The sequence below is a fragment of the Callorhinus ursinus genome, unplaced genomic scaffold (assembly GCF_003265705.2).
Source record: "Callorhinus ursinus isolate GAN/ISIS: 27379988/994484 unplaced genomic scaffold, GSC_fseal_2.0 scaffold2, whole genome shotgun sequence".
Classification (NCBI taxonomy): Eukaryota; Metazoa; Chordata; class Mammalia; order Carnivora; family Otariidae; genus Callorhinus; species Callorhinus ursinus.
This window is the reverse complement of record NW_027397064.1, coordinates 73,660,692-73,683,187: the sequence shown is the minus strand read 5'-3', so window position 1 is coordinate 73,683,187 and position 22,496 is coordinate 73,660,692. Positions and strand designations below refer to the sequence as shown.

At 42.1% G+C, this 22,496-nt stretch overlaps 1 protein-coding gene across 4 annotated transcripts in view; it reads left to right on the top strand.

Annotated features, from left to right (window-relative positions):
- The first annotated feature begins 18,887 nt into the window (after positions 1-18,887).
- Positions 18,888-22,496, top strand: part of KCNJ3 (potassium inwardly rectifying channel subfamily J member 3) — a 151,373-nt gene continuing 147,764 nt past the window's right edge. For 3 of the 4 annotated variants that reach the window (XM_025854734.2, XM_073884003.1, XM_073884001.1), the window contains exon 1: positions 20,244-21,082. In XM_025854734.2, coding sequence (XP_025710519.1) covers positions 20,381-21,082 — 702 coding nt within the window. In that variant the 5' untranslated portion in view covers positions 20,244-20,380. Of the gene's footprint in view, positions 19,238-20,243; positions 21,083-22,496 lie in introns of those variants that run through there. The other variant, XM_073883997.1, reaches the window with a different exon arrangement.

Sequence of the window (22,496 nt, the reverse complement as noted above, 5' to 3'; positions counted from 1 at the left end):
TTGACGCCCTCACTCTTTCTAAAGGCCACACCCAGACAATCAATTGATACTTTCCTATCAGTTTCATCTCTTAATAAACCTTGAATCCATCAACTTTTCATTCTTCACTGCTACTTCCCTCACTCAAGTCACTTAATCTTCTGTATCTGCACATATCCTTCCTCACCCAATTCACACTCTCTCAGCTGCCAAAATGAGCATATAAAAAACCCTCAACCCTGATAAGGACACTCTTTTATCTAAGAGCTGTTAGTGACTTCCCACGGCTCCTAGAATTAAAATCAAAACAAAGAAGCAAACAAACCATCAGTCTTGATATGACACATAAGGTCCTGGATCAATGGTTCTCAGCCTTGGCTTCAAATTATAAATACCTGGGACACTTTCCTTCAGAACCTCAAGGGAAGTTGATTTCCCTTTCTCAGTTTTATTTTTGATGCTCCAGGGATATAGTCTGGTTGATTTAACCAGACATACATGGTGGAGAGGACAGGTACAAGAATAAATAGAATGGGAATTCCCAGAAGATTATAGAGTGCAGGCAAAGCAATTGGTAGGAATTCCATATTCTAGCTTGACAAGGTTGGGACTAGAGTCATTGTATGATTACTGTCATGTGTTCCCCTATATATCATTCAGAGTTCTCCTGAGAAATAGAACTAAGAAGATCATTCATTCATTCATTCATTCACTCATTTTAAAACATTGGCTCCTGTGATTGAGGAGTCTTGGCAAATCAAAATTCTGATGAAGGAAACTGGCCTGTTAGAAACTCAGGAGAGTTGTAGTTCCAGTCCAAAGGTAGTCGTCTGGCAAGCCAGAGAAAACTGATGTTGTAGATGATGTCTGAAGGCCGTCTGCTGGAGAATTTCCTCTTACTTGAGTGGAACAGGGGGTAGAGGAATGTTCAGCCTTTTGCTGTAACTCAAGCCTTCAACTGATTAGATAAAGTCTACCCACAGTGCAGTGGGCAATCTACTTTACTCAAAGTTTGCTGATTAAATGCAAATCTCATCTCAAAACACCCTCATAGAAACGTCCAGAATAATGTTGGACCAAATATCTGGGCACCATGGCCCAGCCAAATTGTCACATAAAATTGTCCATCACACTTTTATTTATTTTCCTTCATGTAGCCTTTTAATAGACTGTTACAATTGAAGTCAGAGTGTGTAAGGTGTTATCTGTTAACTTCTGAATCATTTGAACAAGAATTTCAAGGAAAACTTCTTAGAGGAAGATTCCTAGGCCCTATACACAATGATGGAATAGAATTTATCTTTTAATAAACACAGCAAATCATTTTTCTACCTCGTGAAATTAGAGAATAATTTAATTGTTTTTCTTCTGAAATCATCGAATCATGTGGTAGTTATTTTTTTCTTGAATTGTTTGCTTTACTGTAGACACAGTAATGATCAGTGTGTGTATTTTGCATTATCAGCATTGCCCTCAAGGAGTTCTCAAGGGCTTGAACCACCAGTTTCATGAAGGATATGAATACAACCCAGGAAAAAAAATTACATGATCCTTTATATTATTGTTGTGATTGCATGGAATAGGACATCATCTGTGATATTTGCTTGGGATGGCATTGGAAAATTAACCTTGCCCTTGCTTTCACCTGCCTTGCAGAATTTCTAAATATAAGAAAATTATACCTTGAGTCATGTTATATATTCTCCTGAAGAATAAAGACACAAATGAAAAGAAGCTATCTTTATTATCTTCTTATAGTGAATTGGTAAATTTGTATATAAAAGCATTTCCAAAGTCATTTCCTTGGGACAGTACTCATCTCAAAAACTGGTTCACAAGTCAAAAAGTTCAGTGAATTTTTTATATTGCATTGATTTTTTTTAAAAGTCATGATATACATTAAGGGCTATTAATGCTTTCAAGAAGTTCTCCAGTTAAAAAAATAAAGTTGTTCCATTTGTTTTCCTAAAATCGGTTTATCTACAAAACCATATTTTTAAATGACATTATTTAGTATATTTCTGGAGCATATTTTGAAAGATGCTAATTTAGCAATTCCTGTCTTTAAGTATTCATTCAATAATAACCATTTTTGAGATCCCTCTCTGTTCTAGGCAGTATATTATGCTCTGGGACATACACATATGAAGAATATAGAGCTCCTGCTATAAGGGAAGGCATGGTTTGGAATTTTCAGACACATAAATGGATAAATTGCAAAACTATGACCTAGATGTTTAATAGAGGCCCAGTCAGAGTGTTGCAAGGGGTCAAGAGTTATATTTTGTCTTCCAGGTAAACTTGAGTTTAAAAAAATTATGGTTTTGAATAATCCTGCTGTGAGAAGTGGGAACAAAAAGAGGTTGTAAAGCAGGATAGAGACATTATCAATTACAAATGCTTTCAGGGAGATCACTTGGCAGAACTATGGTGGAGGGGCTTTAGTGTAGAGAGCCTTGTGAGGGAAAGAACAGATGGGAAGCTGTGACAATATTTCAGATGAGCGATCCTGAGTTTCTGAACTAAGGCAGTTGCAATAGAATTGAAGAATACAGGGCAGATATGAGAGACATTCTGAAGAGAACTGATAGGAAAAGCTAACATATTGAATATGGGGAAGGAAGGGAGATATAAGGGGTGTCGAAGATCACTCTATGATTTGTACCTTAGGACATGGTATGGATGGTAATTCTAATAACATTTCAGGACAGAGAGGAAGGAAAGGAGGTATTGATTCCAAACTTGAATCCACAAAGTTGCCTGAGGGCCAACAACATGGACATACCCAACTGGAGGCAGAAATACTGATCTCAAAAGAGATCAGCGTTGACAAATTTGTTTGCAAGTCATCAACCAATAGATAACCTGAAGTTGGGACTATGGATGGGAACATTCAGGGGCACAGAGAATAAGGGGGAAACAGAAACAAGACAGGAATCTGGCTAAGAGTAATGTGTATAGGCGTGCCTTTAGTGTCCAACTCTTGGTTTTGGCTCAAGTCATGATCTCAGGGTCATGAACTCAAGCCGCATGTCGGGCTCCACGCTGGGTGGGAGCCTGCTTAAGATTCTCTCTCCCTCTGCCCCCCTGCCCCAGCTCTGTCTCTGTCTCTGTCTCTGTCTCTGTCTCTCTCTCTCAAATAAATAAATCTAAAAAAAAAAAAAGAGTAATGTGTATAATATGAACTAAGCAGGAAGAGCCCTTGAAGAAGACCAAGAAAATGTAATTAGAAAACATTCAATAGAACAAGGAGAGGGCGAAGGAAAGAGTTTCAGGAAATGATGCACAGAGTTTTGACTTTCCTTATCATTTCTTCTCCTTTGCAGTCTCCTCCACTGCTGGTGTGCTTAGAAGCTGTTCTCTAGATGTGTTAAATATGCACCAACATTGTCTTCTATGTGATAGTTTCATTTTCTATATTTAATTCTTCAATCTAATGGCATTCATTTTAGGGTAAAATGTGGCATATAGGTTTAAATTGATGCCCCTCTTCCACCCAGAAGTTAATTTTTCCATCTCAGATATGCACCACATCAAAATGGGCCCATCTCAAATCATCCATGTCATCTGAATCATTTGTTCCAGCCTGTGACGATCGTGAGGACTAACTGGGGAACCCACTTCACAGGGGCCTCCGGCCTCCCACCCTAGGTCTTCTTTACTGATGCAGAGGAGTGAAAGGTGATTGTTCCTGTTCAATGAGGAAATAGGTGTAAACAGTGTGTGTGTGTTCCTGTGTGTGTTGTAACTGGAATAAATCTCCTTGGGTCACTTCCTTGACTGACCAATGACAGATGGTAGAGGGGAAAGCTAAAGATCAATTTTCTGCCTTTGACCTCAGATGATGTGTCATGAGAAGCAATAGTCTACACTGTCTCTTAGAAAACGATCTCTGGGGGTGCCTGGGTGGCTCAGTCGTTAAGCATCTGCCTTTGGCTCAGGTCACGATCCCGGGCTCCTGGGATCAAGCCCCGCATCAGGCTCCTGGCTATTGGCGGGGAGCCTGCTTCTCCCTCTCCCACTCCCCCTGCTTGTGTTCCCTCTCTCTCTGGCAAATAAATAAATAAAATCTTTAAAAAATATAAAAGAAAAGAAAACGACCTCTGAGTTGGAGCAGTCAGCCAGTCCATACAATTCTTGCACCTTCCACTGGCTTTCTCCCTTTCTTACCTCATTCCCATTTCCTTTCCTTTTGCTGTCTGGGATCAGGTTCCCTAATAAAGTGGTTCCTATTAGTCTTTGCCTCAGGATCTACTTTCCATGGATCTGAAGCTAAGACATTACTCAACAATAACAACATTTACTAAAACCAATTCTTGCCTTTCTGGTTTGGAATTCTTTCATAATATAATAGGATATTAAGTAGGATTCTGGCTATATAATCTGTCCAGTTGAGGTCTCTTTAGCTTACTTATTATGGTCACATACCACATTTTAATATGGGATTTATCAATTCTCTCCACATTATTCTTTATTTTCAAAATGCTCTTCCTTCTTTCTATTAATGCATAATGTTATCCATATACAATATGATCACTGTGTAATGTGATCCCTGTGTAATATGATCAATGTTGTCATTGTGGTTCATCTATCAGAGGACTCAGAAGTAAACAATACAAGTTACCAAGTCATTCCATTTCTAAAATGAAGTGCCAGGGGGCGCTTGGGTAGCTCTGTTGGTTAAATGTCTGTCTTCAGCTCAGGTCAGGATCCCAGGATTCTGGGACTGAGCCCGCATGGAGTAGGGGGTGGGGAGTTGGGGGGGGGTCCTCTCTGCTCAGCAGGGAGTCTGCTTCTTCCTCTCCCTCTGTGCTCATGCTTTCCCTCACTTGCTCACTCTCGCTCAAATAAATAAACAAAATCTTTAAAAAAATAAAAAATAAATAAAATGAAGTGCCAGACCTCTTTGAGACATGCTCAAGTATTATGAAAGTGGTTCAACCAATACTATTCCACTAGCCATTTCCAGTTGGTTTTGAGAAAAAGAAGAATTATTTGAGGTTTAAAAGGCTGCAGTGAGACCTGCTTTGTAAAGAGTTGACAGAGTACTATGTGTCCTCTTCACAATTGCCCATGAGGGAAAGAGGAAGATAAAGCCAGATGGAAGGAATTTCAAGAGACTATTTTGGGAATCTTGCCATGGATTCCCTGGGGCTTGAGGAACACTGGAACAAGAACCTGGATCACACCTAGAAAGTATAATGATGAGCTATGCCCGGATGGACAGTCAGGGCAGCCAGATAAGAGGCTTTCACTGTGAGCAAGCTGTGCTTGGTGGGACAAAGTGTCTTTGGAGAGGGGTCTATGAGCCATTTTGGAAAGGCTCCAAGGGTGTTCCTGCTAAGAAAGCAAAGAAGGTAGGAGATGTACTCCCAAAGGTGGGAAGCTGAGGGAGGAGTTATGGGCAGCCAGCACAGTTGGTCCATCTGCAATTGGAGGATACCAGCAGGAAAATTCTGAGGGCTCTCCAAAAGAACACTCAAAACCTCTTTGAAAGAGAGTATCTTCAATCAAAGAGGCTAATACCCTTGAGTTTCAAGTCCTTTTAATTCTCTGTCATGTCATGAATTTGGGACAGTGAGGTTTGGCTGTCGTGGATGGCTGCAGTAGGGGCACACTGGAGCTGCTGAGGGGACCGATGGGGCTCAAGGAGAGGCATTGCCTTATCTAGCACCTGATAGCTCTATCTGGAGAACACCTAAGAGACTGTTTCTCTATCCTGAGTCCAGATCTGGTAACTAGGGTTTTCTTATCATATATATGGCTATCTTTCCAGGAAGACAAATCTAGTCTCATGAGCACTGGGTCAGGGCAGAAGCCAACTCCCTGACACTTCAGAACACATGGCTTCTACTGCCTTAGCTGTCACCCACATGGGGCTGCAAACTTCACCAAATTAAGGCTATGGCCTCCTACTGTGCTTAAGGAGAGTAACTCCCAGTGATTCCAAGATGGATTACTCTCTTAAACAATGTTATCCTCAGTGATTCCATAGTAACTTCCTATCTTAATTTGTCTTGTAATGTAGCATCAGCTTCTCACACTTAGGAAGAAAGGTGGAGGGGACCCACACATCCAATTTTTTATAAGGCAACTAGGCTGGAAAGGCACCAACTACACGTGAGCCCCAGAGGGCCATAGAGCTCTACCTAACACAATGTGAAATGATTGGAATATTCTAAGTAGGGCAACAAATTTGATTTTCTTAAAACTTGAAAGTGATTTTCTTAAAACTTGAAAGAATAAAATGTATACAATCCCATTCTTGTGGTTAACCACTTTTTAAAATTTTTTTATTGTTATGTTAATCACCATACATTACATCATTAGTTTTGGATGTAGTGTTCCATGATTCATAGTTAACCTCTTTTTCATTGCTATTTGATCCTAGCATTTTCTTTTGCAATTAATGCACCTTCTACCGTCCATCACATTTTTAGAGGAATCTTCTGGTTGTCACTTACTACTGTTGATGTGCAAGTCTAGGTCTGGTCAAATAACATGGTTTTCCCTTTTTCCTGTTCTGCCTCCTCTTAGGAAGTGGAAGGTGTCCCAACAGAGAAAACAAAATAGAACAAAACAACCTCAAACCTCTTTATGCTGCCAACTCTGTCACTTTTCTTGGGTGCCGCTTGAGGAATTGCATATGGCACTGTCTCTCCTGGGCATTTCACTCTCCAGTAGTGACATCCCCTACCCATATCCTGAAACTGGGGTCAAATCCATTCTGCCCACAGCAGTTAGGGTAGGCATTCATTGGATATCCTGATGCTCAGAACAAGCTTTTTCAAAACAACTCTCTCCTGCAGTGTTAATATTTTTTCACAAGGGTACCAAAGCATGTTGCTTTACTCTACATTTTTGCCCACACAATTCTTAATGAAAAAGATTACTCTTTCTTTATTAGGGATACTGTCAACTCTTTTTCACACCTGCACATTTGTAATATTCATGCATTATATCAGACCATTGGTGCCTGGGTGAGAGACATTCTGTGTAACAGGTAACTACCGCAGAATTGCTCATCCCTCTGTGACTAAGTCTTTGTTACTGGCTTCCTGGCCTTGTTCCTTCTTCTCTTCTAAGGAATGAGCATCTTTCATGAGGCTTTCAAGTCCCTCAAGGAATTCATTTTCATCAGTTTGGTCTCATCATTCTTCCAAATGTCAGAGAATCTCAGAAGAGGACATGGTTTGGGATGAAGTTGGCATTTCTCTCTTACTCCACCTCCCTTCCATTCTATCTATTGAATTCCAGAGAATCATAGAGGATAGACTATGCCCCTCAGAGCCCTGCAGTTTCTGAGCCTTCCTGGGACCACCATAAGAAAGGAGGGAGGATCTAAGCTGGTGGGGTTCTGTGCCCCAAACCAGCTCCAATGGGGGTAGCTCTGCTTTTATCTGTTTTGTTTTTCCTCCTTCAAAATTTTCCTTAAGAAGGAGTTCTAAGAATTTTATTTGCCCCTACCTTCAATCACAGTTCTAGAAGGTGCTTAGGGTCATGAGTTACTTAGCCCTGGTAACTATTAACAGCAGCCCTAGTATTGATACAGCGAATTGTAACTTCTTTTTTTTTTTAAAGATTTTATTTATTTATTTGACAGAGAGAGACACAGCGAGAGAGGGAACACAAGCAGGGGGAGTGGGAGAGGGAGAAGCAGACTCCCCGCCGAGCAGGGAGCCCGATGCGGGGCTCGATGCGGGGCTCGATCCCAGAACCCTGGGATCATGACCTGAGCCGAAGGCAGACGCTTAATGACTGAGCCACCCAGGCGCCCCGCGAATTGTAACTTCTTGCAAATAGATGGTGAATAGTAGGCAATTCTGAGAAACATACTTTCAATATAAAATATTTCTTCCCCTCACACTCTCATCATAACAGTTACATGAAGCTAATGTATTACATATAAGTGTCCTTGCTTTTGAAAATGAAATTTTCTTGCTCTAGAATGTGTGCATGAAGATGTTTCTCAGGAAATTATGTATTATTTCTATCACTGCTACATTTTTTTGCTTTTATTTAAGCATCCCCTGAAGTTACAGCTTTATATACTGTTTGAAAGGCATGTAGAAGTGAAGTATCAGTGACACTTTGTATAGTACAGCTATTTTGCCTTTAAATAGCACCAATTTAAATGTGCATTATTGTGTTAGGTGGGTTTACTTTCTCAGGTCATTATTTGAAACACTGTGCTAGTGTTTCTGGATAGTTATTTGCACAGTTGTTTTACTGGCCTGGCCCACATCTATCTCTGAATTTTAAACTGTTCCTTTTTTCAGTTGTGTCACTGAACACAACATAGAACACAATGAAAGGTTAATGGGGGAAAAAGCTGATTTGGATCATCTGTTTGACTTAGCAAAGTGTTTTTAAATGAACTCCCAAAACAAAACCAAGAATAAAGCAACGGTCACCTTGGAGGCCCATTGGCCCTCACTGTACTATTCCAGCTCGATTTGAACCTTATGACCTTATCCAATGCAAAGCCCTCTAAGAGATTTCTCTGTTTTTAGGGGCTATCTCTTCCTGCATATCTTTACCTTTCAGCTCCTACACCTGCAAGAATCACCTTGGCTTTGCCTGTATCAAGGTGAGTCCAGGCAATTCTTTGGTATCAAAACAAATCATCAGACTGATGAACTTTATAAATGACTATCATGGGGAGGGGTCACCTCCCAGAGTGGCAGGCCGTCAATCCATCCCAGTGCTAATGCCACTTTGACCTTTTTCTTTCTTTCTTTTTCTTCTTGCCTCCAGGACTAACAAGCAATTCTTGAGTTCTTACCTTGAAATAGTTCTATCCACTCACTGATGTCCCAGAGTCTGCCCAAACACTTTCACTTCATAAGAAATGTTTTGGTGAATGGATCTTTCACCATTTTATTACAGAGAAAAATTAAGAAAGGTTTTGTTTTGCTTTGCTTCTAGTAGTACTTTGGTTGTTGCTGGGAGTGGGTGGGGACCATCTTTTTGTTGGACTGCCAAGAGGCCTATTTTTTTCTTATATAAAGGCAAGCACTTGGAGTGGGGTGGGGTGGTGGTGGGATGGGATGGTAAGTGGATTTCTTCTCCATTGATAGGCAAAGGTATCCTGAGTAAATGAAGATATTAATTAGACAACGAATAGCAGAGCCAGTGTTGGATCACTTCAGATACAGCCAATATTAAGAAAGGAGCAAGACAATGGGAGAATGTAGGGAATAAAAGCAAGCATACTCTTATTTCTGTTGAGTTGAGTTGAAGAAACAGAGTATGTAACCTATGAACCTACAATGTTGTAAAGAAAGGTGGAAACATGAGAAATGTTTTGAATTATTTTTTTCATTTCAGTACATATCTGAAGTTATAAAATCATTTGTGGACTATAGTAAATTAGAAGCTCTCCGTGTGGATTTGTTCTTCATTTAAAGATAATTTTTGAATTTATTTGCTTTTCACTGAACTTGAAAATATCTTTTTTTTTTTAAAAGATTTTTTTATTCATTTATTTGACAGAGAGCCCAAGTGGACAGAGCAGCAGGCAGAGGGAGAGGGAGAAGCAGGCTCCCCGCTGAGCAGGGAGCCCGACGCGGGGCTCGATCCCAGGACCCTGGGATCATGACCCGAGCCGAAGGCAGCCACTTAACCGACTGAGCCACCCAGGCACCCCGAACTTGAAAATATCTTATGCTGGATATTAGGCTGTATGCTTTATGTAGGTTTTCTCTTCTAATTCTCACATTAGACTACATCAAAGAGGTAGAAGGTATTTCTATCTCATTTTAACAATGAGAAAAGCCAAGCCCAGAGAGGTTAGTAAATTGCCCAACATCACACAGCTCGAAACTTCAAAGCAAGGATTCACACTCCAGCAATTGTATGGCAGCATCAAAGGTGTTGCTCAAGATCCTAAAAGTCATAGGGATTTAGGTGACTTTGAACTGTGTTTTGAGCATGGTATGTGTCAGTATGGTTAGTAGAGTGGTATGTTAGTAGAATGTTAACCCTAATGAAACAGTACCTTTTAACTATCTTCTAACATTTACAATGTATGATGACAGATTTATAATAACATTACAATTTTACTGATTAATTGGATAAAATATTTTCATAATATACGTTTTTGTACTAATGATTGATGCTGTGCCTCTTACTCCTCAGTGAGTACTCAGAGTTGGAAGAGGAGACACTATGGGATTTGGGAACAATCAAGGGGTTGAATATCTTAGCCACTTTGTGTATATATTGCAAAGACTTTATCATTGTGTCATTTGGTTTGTTCTGTGTTACCCAAACTTCATTAGTAATTGCAGTCTTCTGTAAACATGGGGACTCCAAATTCAATTCCAGAAGAAGGAACATTTTGAAACAGTGAGCAAATAAAGAAGAAAAATAAATGACACTTCTCTTTCACTAATACTATCTACTTGATAGCAGAGATTCACAAATGCATGTTAATTCCAAAATGATTTGCATTAAGTTGTGCAGTCAATATTTTTCTTTCAGGAGAATTAGAACAGTATTTACTGTGTTGGCTACTGGTAACATATCTAATTTAATGGCACAATTGAAATGAATTCTGATGTCTACATTGTCCTTCATCTATGTTACCTCTCACAATTGGTATGCAACCTTTCTCAACCATAGAGGCAGCCTTGTCATTCATTGGTGTTGTCAAGAAGCATAAATAATCACTACGTGACATTTTGACACAAGGGTTTATTTAGTGATGTTTGCATTCTGACATTGACAGAATATGTGAGGACATTTCATCAACAGCAACTCCAGCCTCACGGAATGCAAAAAAGAATATGCATGTTACTAAGAGTTGGGACTGGGCTCTGACCCCCCTTTACATCTTTCTTCTTTCTCTCCCCTTTGCTAATTGCTACATCTTTATTCTCTGATTTTGCTAAAAAGAACTCACTGAAAGAACTTTCTTTCCACAGGTAGAGGAAATCAATTCATTATTTGGTCATTTCACAGCATATTTTTTCTTTCTTTTTTTAATCTTGATGCAGAAGGAAACTTGGTGTGAAACAAAAACAATACTGATATGTAAAGGTTGAACGGCAGGCATCCTCTTTCTGTTCCTTGCACAATAAAGTGCTAACACCCATCCACTCCAACAGAGAAATTCACTAATTAAAAAAAAAATCCGTCAATCATCTCAGCTCTGTTTGGTTTTCTGATTAGTAAAGATGAGAGAAGGAAAAAGAGTAGCTTTAGAGAATCATTACTTTTAATTATTACTCCAAATTCCAAGCTATTTCTAGAGCCATGGTATTATTATCTGTGGGGTCATAATCAATAGGTAGAAGCTCCCTACAAATGATTAGCATAAAATTTTTTCCTTTTTTTTCTTAACTTTTACTTTCAGATCAGTTTTGAACAATTGCTACTTAACTAGAAATGTGAATGGCTTTAAGCACCTACTTTGTAATTTGGAGAGGGAACCACATAACAAGGAAGTGTTCTAATGCACTTCCATTCCACCCCTGAAACTAGTCCCCAAAGCCTCCTCCATCATCTTGTAGGCAACATAAAACTGATTTGTGGGCTACTGGGTAATCACTAACGTGGGGGAGTTGACATTGGCTTTTTACCAGGTGAACTCCAATCAGTTATTTTTCCCTGAGACAAGCTAAAGAAAAATTTTTGAGAGTTTTCCCTGAATAAAACTGGGAGGAAATCTAGAAATAAGCATGTATAAAAATAACATTCTGGTTTCTCGTGGTTATTGTTTTTATTTCTATAATTCTTCCTCCCTCCCTCTTTGAATAATCATATAATGTAAAGCAAATGACCAAGTGTGCCCATCCCAGCTTGGCTATCTGCCACTGGGGCCACAGTTTCACCAGTGTTCTTCCACTGGTTGATCAGTAATCTTTATGAAAATTTTAATTTTTGTGCTCTTTCTTCTTTTCTTTCTTCTTCCCTTCTTTCTTCCTCTACCCCTCCTTTCTTTTCACCTTTTTGAATTCAGGACAGCGTGATAAATAGTAGAGAAGAGAGATAGTAAAGGCAGACTTCTTACAATTCACATCCACATCCACAGAAAGCAGTAGAAACATTATTAATAAAAAAATTTAAAACATTTATGGGCTTTAGAATTCGGTGGCCCCAGATTCTTCCATTCATGTTCATGATTTAGGATTGTGAGTGGTAGGACTGGATTAAACTGCCGTCAAGCCACAATGTGCCCTGCTTGGCCATGTGCTTTTCCAATGAGGGGAAGAGCCTCCTGCACGTTGAGGTTAGGTCCATACATGTTGGACTCTGGTGATGTGAGAGTGTGGGGACCGGGGCTTACTAATCTCAAGGGTCTCTCTTTGATGCCAAAGGATGAAGGCTCTGAGGAGTGGGGAGGGAAGATTAATGGTACTTCCACCTGTGACATTTCTCAGGAAGCTCCTCTACTATTAGACATGAGTTCCCACAGAACAGGGTTTCTCAATTCTTGCTGTTCTGCTACAGTCGCCAAGGGAGCTTTTGAAAAATACTGATGGCTGGGCTCTATGCCCCACAGAACCTGATATAATTATCTGGAGCAATTCTGATGCATAGCTAGGAACTGTAAGCAGGGCAATCAGATTTCAGAAAATTCTAGTCATCGTCCTTCCTTCCTTTCTAGCCTCGGGTCACATGCTGTGAAATATTTGAGTTCTGTTTACCGTCCCTTTGTCATCCACAGTCTTTGTGACTTCTTTATTTTCCTACCTTGTCCTATGGCCCAATTGCTCCATTTACTCCTGTCTCTCCTCCTCCTTCGTGCAGTCTTAATGTGGACTCAGTACTGGAAGATGCTAAAAGGTATATTTTTCTTTCAGGGGAATTATAAGTAGCATTTACTGTGTTGGTTACTGGTAACATATCTAATTTAATGGCACTATTGAAATGAATTCTGATGTCTACATTGTCCTTCATCTATGTTACCTCTCACAATTGATATGCAGCCTTTCTCAGCCATAGAGGTAGCCTTGTCATTCATTGGTGTTGTCAACAAGCATATACATATATATGTGTGTGTGTGTGTGTGTGTGTGTGTGTATGTGTGTGTGTGTGTGTATATATATATATATATATATATATATGCGTATGTATATTCCTACCTTCTAGCAGACTATAAGCAAAGCCGAATCAACATGATTGTCCCTCCCACCCCCAAAAAAGACTCATGATTCTACCAGATTCATGTGGTTCAGACAAAACTGAAGATTTAGGCATACATTCCTCATCCGTTGGTTAGACCTTATTAGTATTTCTGGATATTTGTAACAGAACTTCTGGAAAGACACTGATAAATTCTATTTCTCTACTCTGACTGGCAGCCATGGAGTTGTGCTGCTTGATCTCCCTTCAAGAAGAACTTGCCCTTCTGCTGGCAGAAGTGTATTTAGCTGATGGTCTCCAGCTATAGCACCTTTCCAAATCTGATGTAGAATTCAGCAGAAGTCATGTCCTTCTGAGAGTAGCCCCCAGCCAATGACAGCTCAGCAGGCCCATTAGGATAGGGCCATCCCTACGCAATATGGCACTACTCCAGTGGGTGACCTTTGCTCTGGAGCTCCCCATTGGGTTGGCCAAGACTTTACCAAATTGGCACCATAGTTAGAGCGTCACTCTACTCAATTCTGCCTTCTCCAGCCTTTCCTTTCATTGGCGTCCGATCAGAACGACAGTGTATGGGCTCTTTCTACTCCATCCTGTTCCTTCCTTTTATCTTTCATGGAGGTTCCTCCCTAAGAAAACTTTTGCCCTCCTAGCTTTGTCTCAGTATCTGCTTCCAAGATAAACTGTATTGACACAATCTGTCAATCTTTTTTAACATTTAAAAATAAAATTACAGAATTTGCCTTTTTATTTTCCAACCTTGGAAAATAATTCCAATCATTTCTGTGTATACCAACACAAAAAACTAGAGTGGGAAATCTACTCTACCCACTCCAAAACGCTACTGGTTGTAGTTTTTCTTCCAGTATTTTAACCTATGTTTGTAAGTTTCTATAAAATGAGTACAAATTATTTCTCCTCTTGGAAATCTTGTCATTAAAAACAAATCTGCAGATTTCTAAAATAAAGTCATTTGGATTGCATTAATTTAATGCTCCATAAAATGTAAGTAATGCCTGTTTAGTAGTTTTGGAAAATTCATATTAGCTAGAGAAGTATTTCCTAAAAAGAATTGTTTCTCTGAATGTTAACAGCAGTCCTCTTTAGGCACTTGCTGCATTGTATTACTTATTATTGTTGTTGTTAATTTTTTTGTTGGCATGATGTTGTCCTAATTTCTGACCTGTACAACCAACCCTTGGCATGGTGCTAGGCACATGGTTTGTGCATGTTGAGTATTGACCTAAGCAACATTCTTGTACATATTTTGATATCTGGGACCTCACTGTTCTCAGGGAAGAGATCCTTAGAAATAGAACTTTGACTGACTTGGATAAGGATGGGAATTTATTATTTTTCCTTGATGCCTTGCCAACAAACCCTTGGGGCTGACAAAACAATCATCATTATAATTTTTTTTTTTTTAACAGATGTTGAGTCCTGGAAGGCTCTTTTAAAAGTCCTTATTCTTTCATAAACCAGAGTACTCCTATGTACAGGGTTGGAGTAAAGAGAGGGTTTAAATCAGGAAAACCTTGTCAAATAAATGGCTTCCAAGTGACAATGGTGTTTTGCCTTTCTCTGAATCCTCAGGCAGAGGCCAGGGTTTGGAGCCAAGATTAAGGGCTAGATGAGTCATCCGCCATGGTATGGCAATGCCTCTCTATTCCCAAGTCTGCGCAATCAAATCTCCAACTGATTTCTCCTTTTCATTTTTTTCTCCTCTTTTTGGCAAGAGAGAAAATAACTTCAGTATTCTTTTTTAGGAGGGTTAAAAAAAAAAAGTAACACCATTCTATTGCCAAAAATTGCATATAGAATTTCAAAGGGTGACCTCTTCCCAGATATAGCAGAACTTATGGTGGCAATGGAATGTGTCACCTTTTGAAGCATAAGCACTTCAGATCTCCAGGCCTGCCCATGTCTTCATTGTACTTTGGAGAATGATAGGATTAGGAGTAAAGAGATACTAAGTACAATGTCATTTTCACCTGAGAGTAATTAATGTTTTTGGCCACGCAGGCTATCACATGGTAGGAGTCACAGTGGCAATAAGTGAGTGATGAGAAGAAGAATCCAGGTGTACGGAGATGTTCAAAGCCTTGCTTTTTTCACAGTTGGCCGATTAAGTCATTTTTAGAATTTGGACTTCTCAGGGCAGAGGGTTTTTTTCCTTTTACATTAAATATACTCTTCCCTACACTGTTCAGTTACATAATAGGGTGAGTGCTTGTGCAAAACCATGCCTTTTTAGTATTAAGACACAGAATCATATCCTTTATTTTTGAAGGTCTAGTTATTGGTGATACTACTAATTCTGGACACAGCAAATAAGCTATTGCCAGAAGCACTTTCTGGGCAGAATAAGTATGAAGCTTGTTCTTAACTGAGTTTGTTGTTAAATATAGCCTCGATTCCCCTTCCCTGACCTGTCTCCTCCCCCCAAAGAACTGTACGGTAGTCTGTTTATCATCTACCACCCTATCTTTAAATGTTAGACTCCAAATGATTGTATATTCTGTAGTTATATATTTTCCAGATTTTTCTGGCCTTGTGGCCTTGGCTGAAATTGTGTGCCTCTCCTTCCTTTGACCCATTCTGTTTACAGTGTTTCTACTTCAGTTCATCAAACAGCACCTGATTAGGTGGCCTTCTGTCATCTATTCCCCACACATCCTGCCTGGCCTCAGCACAGTGGGGCTGGCTGCCCTCCAGAACGTCATCATGGAAGCAGCTGTCCTGACAGGGGAAGATGAGTTTGGTTCATCTTTAAACATTTCCAAGGAGTGGACTCAATGTCACAAACAGGTCAAAGGCTCAGTCACATTTAAAGTGGGATGTGATGGCATCCTGAAACATATGTAACTTATCAGGCAGTACTGTTCCTCTAAGAAAATAAGGAACTTGAAAATGGGCACACATGTTTTGAAATCCCTACTCCACCATCTTTCTAGCTATGTAAATACTAACTGTAAAGTTCCAAGCATGTTGCCTGACACATTAAAGTAGGCTAAACATTGCAGTTCTCTCTAAAATTTTATTAATTATTTACCATGAGCAAGGAAAAATTGGAGAGCCAGAGTACTGGGCAGTATCAAAATATTAAGAGGTGGATAGTCAGGGTGCTTGCCATTTTATGGGGGAAATCTTGGTGAATTTTGAGCTCAAATACAGACTAGAGAGAAATAAATAAATAAATAAATAAATAAATAAATAAATAAATAAATGCCACATTGCAAATCTAGGGGAATGAGAATTCAGAGAAGAGGTAGATTACTTTTAGGGGCAGAATAAAATAAAGCTTCATGGAGGGGGTGGCCCTTAAAATAAAAGCTGAAGAAATCCTTCCCTTCCTTGCATGCTAGTGATGGGATTTGGACTTCGCAGGGATAGAATAAAGGATATTTATGTGACAAGAAAGAAGGTGAACAAATGAAGTTAATGTAGAGTATGTTTGGGAAACTGCTAAGAGTCAAAGTTGGCTGGAGCAGAGCCCACACTAAAGGGAAGGTGGGAGATGATTTTGGGAAGATAGATTAGGCCATATTTTGGAGGCCCTTTGATTTCAACCTGTATGAGAAGATGGCAGAGTGGAAGGAGACCCTGGTTGTTAAGCAGGAATCCCACACTCCTTTCTAGGCACCTGGTAAGGGATGGCAGAGCACCCAGATTATGGAGATGCATTGTTCTGGGTTCAAATCTCAAGGTTTCCACTTATCCACACTGTGACATTGAGCAACTTTTATTTTCTCTTTCCAGCTTCGAGTTGCCTCTTTGTTAAGTGAGAGGATTAGACTAGACCATGTCTTTCGAAGCATAAAGTTATTTGTTTATAAATTCGGTTGTTGGAAAATGACAAAGGTTTTTCATAGAGAAGTGTTTTTTGAAAAGTGGGAATGCATAAAAGTTTGGAAATGAAATAATCAGAGAACTCTTTGGTTTCCATCCCACTGCTAAGCTTATCTGATTCTAAGGAGATAGGTCTAGTAATATTGGACAGTTTGAAGGAGCAAAAGACTGAGGACAAGAAAACATTTGACTTGAGGCTTAAAATCAAATGGGGATTTGAAGAAAGCAGCATTTTTTAAAGAGAGAGGAAAATCATGAGATATATTGCAGTAGTACAATCAAAAGGATTTGGCAGCTCATTGAGTATCAGTTCCAAAGCTAATAAGCATGGAAAATACTGCTTTTTAAAAATTGACACATTCTTTTATATTAAATCATGTAGTTGATTTGGTGATGACTTTTAATTGTGTATTATTCAGAGAGAGTTTCAGTGTACATGGAGTTTCTAGTGATACAGATTGGTACATTTGTTATAGGTTGGTATATCTGTTGTTGATTCAAAAAAATATGGTGACCCAAGTATGTGACTGGTAGTGTCCCAGGTGTTGGGGATGCAACGGTGAACAAAATAGACAAAGTTCTTGCTCCTCTAGAGCTTACAAGCCAGGAACTGCGATGGCGGGGGGAGAGAAACAACGAACACAGAAAACAGCAGCTAGGAAAATGAAATGAAGATGAACTGCGCTGTGTGATGGGGGTACTTGGGGGACAGCCAAGGCCTCCCTGAGGATGATGCTTTCAGGTTGAGAGCTGACTGACTGTGAAGGAGCCAGCAACATGGAACAGCAGGGCAAGAACACTCCAGAAAGAGGGAACAGATAGGGCAAAGGCACAAGGATGGGGCCTATGCCTCTGTGGGTTTCAGGAATTGAAAGAAGCCAGCCTGGCAAGGGCAGAGGGAGTTAGGGGGAGAGTAGTCAGGAATGAGAAGGGAATATATGTGTTAGTAACAGCATGGGGCCAACCCCCAAAACTCATTCCTAATCTCTTGGCCTTGTTGCAACTTTACAGCCCAGTATATAACATCCTTCACAGCAAAAATAGTTAATAAAACCAACATTGGGAAAATGTTAAGACTCTGCTTTTCCAGAGCCAAAGACTGGGGCTCAAAGATGTTTAGCTACTTGCTCAAGGTCACAGAGTTTGTAAATGGCAAGGCCAGGACTCAAATCAGGTCTTATGATTGCAGACCCACAGCAGTCTCCACTTCCCACAGTGTCACTTTCCCTTCTTATGTAATCCTAAAGAATAACAGAGTTACTGACCTCTTATCAGAGAGCCTGCAGGAGAACACTCTGTAACTTGGGATAGATGACAAATGACAGTGAGAGACCAAATGACAGTGAGAGTTCTCTACTTATGGCTGACAAGGTGCAAGGCTTACCTGCATTAGGGTTTAGGGCTAGAGAGGTAGAAGGGGGTATTGGCAGAGAACTAGTAGAATGATTATGTACTAATTTTCATTTGCATGGGAGTCTCACAGCAGCCCTTTGCTTTTATAACACCACGATTTGATGATTTTCCAACAAAATCAATTTCACGAATCTGAACTGAAGGGAATAGGCTGTAAGATAGAATGGCAATTTAAAACGAACATGAAATGTGGTAAATAAGCTGATATTGACACATGGGCACTATATTAACTATTTCTGCACTTTGCCCCTCCATTAAGTTAACTGCCAGGCCCGGGGTCATTAAAGTCCAGCTTTCTTCCCTCCTTTACAGCCACACATTAACTGTGTTCATTCTGAGCATTTCAAACAGAGTCATTTTCAGAGAGGATTGTGAATTTTCCCATTAATGTCTCCCCTCCCTTCAGTTCCCATCCTAAGGCCCCCTCTGCTACTTGCAACTCTTGAGTTCTGAACATGCTCATTGTGGAGCCAGTTGGTTTCTCTGTTTATGGTGCATCCACCCATCGGTTTAAATGAGAGCCCTAGTTACAGGGACGTATTGTTACTTCTCTCGGAGGGCAGCATTTGCTGCTTGCTGGGCTCTTTCGGACTTGAGGCAGGAAGGCCAGGAAGGAGAGTTGGCTGGCATTCGGGAGCGGATGTAGAGTTGCACCTCATTGGAGGGGTTCGCTTTTTCCTGAGCTGTCAGACACTGCGGGCTCAACTGAGGCGCGGAGGTGCAATTCAGGCTGGTGGAACAGCGGGGGAAGGCAGGGACAGGCGGGGCTAGCGCGGCTCTGCAGCTGATCACACGCACCAGCGCATACACCACTCTCCCGCCGCCCCTGCTCGCTCCAAGCATCTTACCCGGAGCCACCGAGGCGCGGACAGGGAGTGGGGGACCGAGGAGGGAAGAGGCAAAGGTAGGCACCGTGAAGCAGAAGAAGGGCTGAAGCGGCGCTGGTATTTAACCTGAAAGTCTGACCGGCAGCTCGAGGCTCGAACCCCTTACAGCAGCACCGCTGTCGCCTGCTAAGAGAGCACGGCGCCAAGGAACCCTCAAGTCCCGCGCCCAAGTCAGTCCGTGCGGGCGCTCCAGGATCCTCCTGTTGGGGGCAGCGTGGTGCCCTCAGGGAGGTGTGGAGCTTGGGGGACCTGCACTGGTGCCCACCGTGGTACACCAGGAAAAGTGGGGGTGAGGAAAACAGCCTTGAGCGCGGAGTGCGAGGCCAGGCTGCCGCTGCCGCCGGCTGCGCCGCCTCCTGCTCTCTCCCGGTGGGTGAGTGCTCGGGTTTCGCTCACCGCCGCGTCTCCGCTGGGCGCGGGGGCGACCTGGGGGCCCTTGAGAGTCGGAGGGAGGGCCCCGGGGGCGCCCGCGGAAACTCTGCGGCCGGCGGACGCCGGGCGAGCGCGTCTCTGGAGTCCGGAGCCGGGGACTCTGAGCCCGGAGAGCGTGGGTGGGGGGGTGTTGCACCAGTGCCCTGCAGACATGCCTCTGGGCGGGATTTTGGCCAAAAGATAGGAGGCGGGAGTGCCCGGGGGGGGGGGGGGGGGGGGGAGTTGCGGGGGGGGGGGGAGGGTCGGGTCCGAGCAGGTAGCGCAGTTTCGGCAGCCTGGCGAGTTGGCAGGTGGGGTGGGACTCACCCGTCAACTCGTTAATTTTAAAAGTCAGTTTGGGAGTGCTGCAGCGTAGTCAGGAGGGCTGTGGCGAGGCGAGAGGTGGCCCGGGATGCCGATGGTGGGGGAGGAAAAGAGAAGCCTCGAAAAGCTTGGAGGCAAAATTGCGCTTGGGTTCTTGGTCCTTGCATCCCTCCTACCTTGAGTGCGGGAGAACACTTTTTTGTTTTAAGACTCAGCTTGGAGAGAAAGCCTCCGTCCCAGGGGAAGAGAGGAGTCAGCGGGGGGCAGAGACCGCAGCTACCTGCCGGGTGCGCCCCCCACCCCGGGCGCGCTCGCTTTTGTCCCCCCTCTCTCCCCCGCCCCCACCTCCTTATTGGTGCTGGTTTGCAGCGCTCGGCCCCTGCGCCTCCGCTTCGCGTTTTGAATCTGGCTCGTCCCTCCGTATTATGTCTGCACTCCGAAGGAAATTTGGGGACGATTACCAGGTAGTGACCACCTCGTCCAGCGGCTCGGGCTTGCAGCCCCAGGGGCCGGGCCAGGGCCCGCAGCAGCAGCTTGTGCCCAAGAAGAAGCGGCAGCGGTTCGTGGACAAGAACGGCCGGTGCAATGTACAGCACGGCAACCTGGGCAGCGAGACGAGCCGCTACCTCTCGGACCTCTTCACCACCCTGGTGGACCTCAAGTGGCGCTGGAACCTCTTCATCTTCATCCTCACCTATACCGTGGCCTGGCTCTTCATGGCGTCCATGTGGTGGGTGATCGCTTACACTCGGGGCGACCTGAACAAAGCCCACGTCGGCAACTACACGCCCTGCGTGGCCAATGTTTATAACTTCCCCTCCGCCTTCCTCTTCTTCATCGAGACCGAGGCTACCATCGGCTATGGCTACCGCTACATCACCGACAAGTGCCCCGAGGGCATCATCCTCTTCCTCTTCCAGTCCATCCTCGGCTCCATCGTGGACGCCTTCCTCATCGGCTGCATGTTCATCAAGATGTCCCAGCCCAAGAAGCGCGCGGAGACCCTGATGTTTAGCGAGCACGCGGTCATCTCCATGAGGGACGGAAAACTCACGCTCATGTTCCGGGTGGGCAACCTGCGCAACAGCCACATGGTCTCCGCGCAGATCCGCTGTAAGCTGCTCAAAGTAAGTGTTACCCGCCCCTTCCCCTCCTGGCTGCCGCCCACCCTCAACGGCGGAAAATAGCTCACCGGAGGACTCTTCCCCGGTTTTTAGTCTAACCTTACTCACAGGTAAACGTCCCTGAGGGCGCGGGGGGTGGAGTGGAGCGGGGTGGCGTGGAGGATTGCGCAACTAGAGGACAGCTGACAGTTCTGTTCCTTTTCCACTCACTCTCGTGCTCTTATTTAAATTAATTATTCGAATGTGCTTGTATCACTTTCTGACTAGTAACACTTACGGAGTGGTGTTGGCCCCTGGAGGCTTGAGGTAGAGTGCCTTGTCCTCCCTACCCTTGCTGCTTTGCTCTTTAAAGAGTTTCTGATATGTTGTCAATACACACTGCTCCACTAATCTTGAAGTACTAAAACTGAGCAGCTTCTATTTTGAAGAAATAGGTGCTGAACTTGCCTTAACTTTCGCTTAGGGCTTTATTTTTTCTTTATTTCTTTTTTTCCTCCTAACAGTATTAGCAGGTGGATTATTTCTTTATACTCAATAATATTAACTGTATGGTCATCTTTTTAACAAGCGCAGTGACCCGAAAAGCAGTTAATAATGCGGACGAAACAACACCTGGTTCTTTTAAATTTTTATTTTTACTAAATATTTTCCTAGAGAATTATTCTGTGAAAGCTTGAGTGCTTTTTCTGTAGAGCCTCTTGTTACTTTTATTCTTAATTGCCAGTTACTATGAAGCCTTTGTCAATTACAGATTACACTTGAAGCTTTTCAGCATCCATTAAAGAAGATTGCTTCTTACCATCCTCAGTATAAATGCTAAGACAGCTTGCACATGGAGTGGTTAGTAAAGCAAGGTCCATCTAGTCCTTAAAGGGCACCACTATAAACAAGAGAAGCCCACCCTAAGCATTTACCCAGTTAGAGCCTAGGGATGAGAAATAAAAAGTTCAGTTCTCTCTCTATGTGTCATTTACAATTCAACTTTTTTTTTTAATTCAACTTTTTGAGGCATTTGCCTTAGGTAGTTTTCAAATGTTCATAAATTGAAAAAGATGACCTCAAATAAAATCTTAAAAAGTTATCTAGGTTGCACAGAGAACCATAGCTAGATTCAGAATTTAGCATTAATAAAATGAAAATCTGATGAATATTTAAGTTGAGATTTTGCCTTTGAAATTTCAATTCCACTCTGCAAGTATATTGTCTTACATGGCCTCAACTTATGTTGTAGTTAAAAGTGCTTTAAAAAAGTTTGGCTCTTCTGTCATTTTCATTATTTATTTATAAGATCTTACCCTAATTACTCTTCATCATGTTGCTCAGTAAAGTGTTAGACTTAACATAATTCAGTTGTCCTGTCACTACACATCATACACTATAAACAGGAAGACACACTAACTTCTGTAGAGCTTAGTGG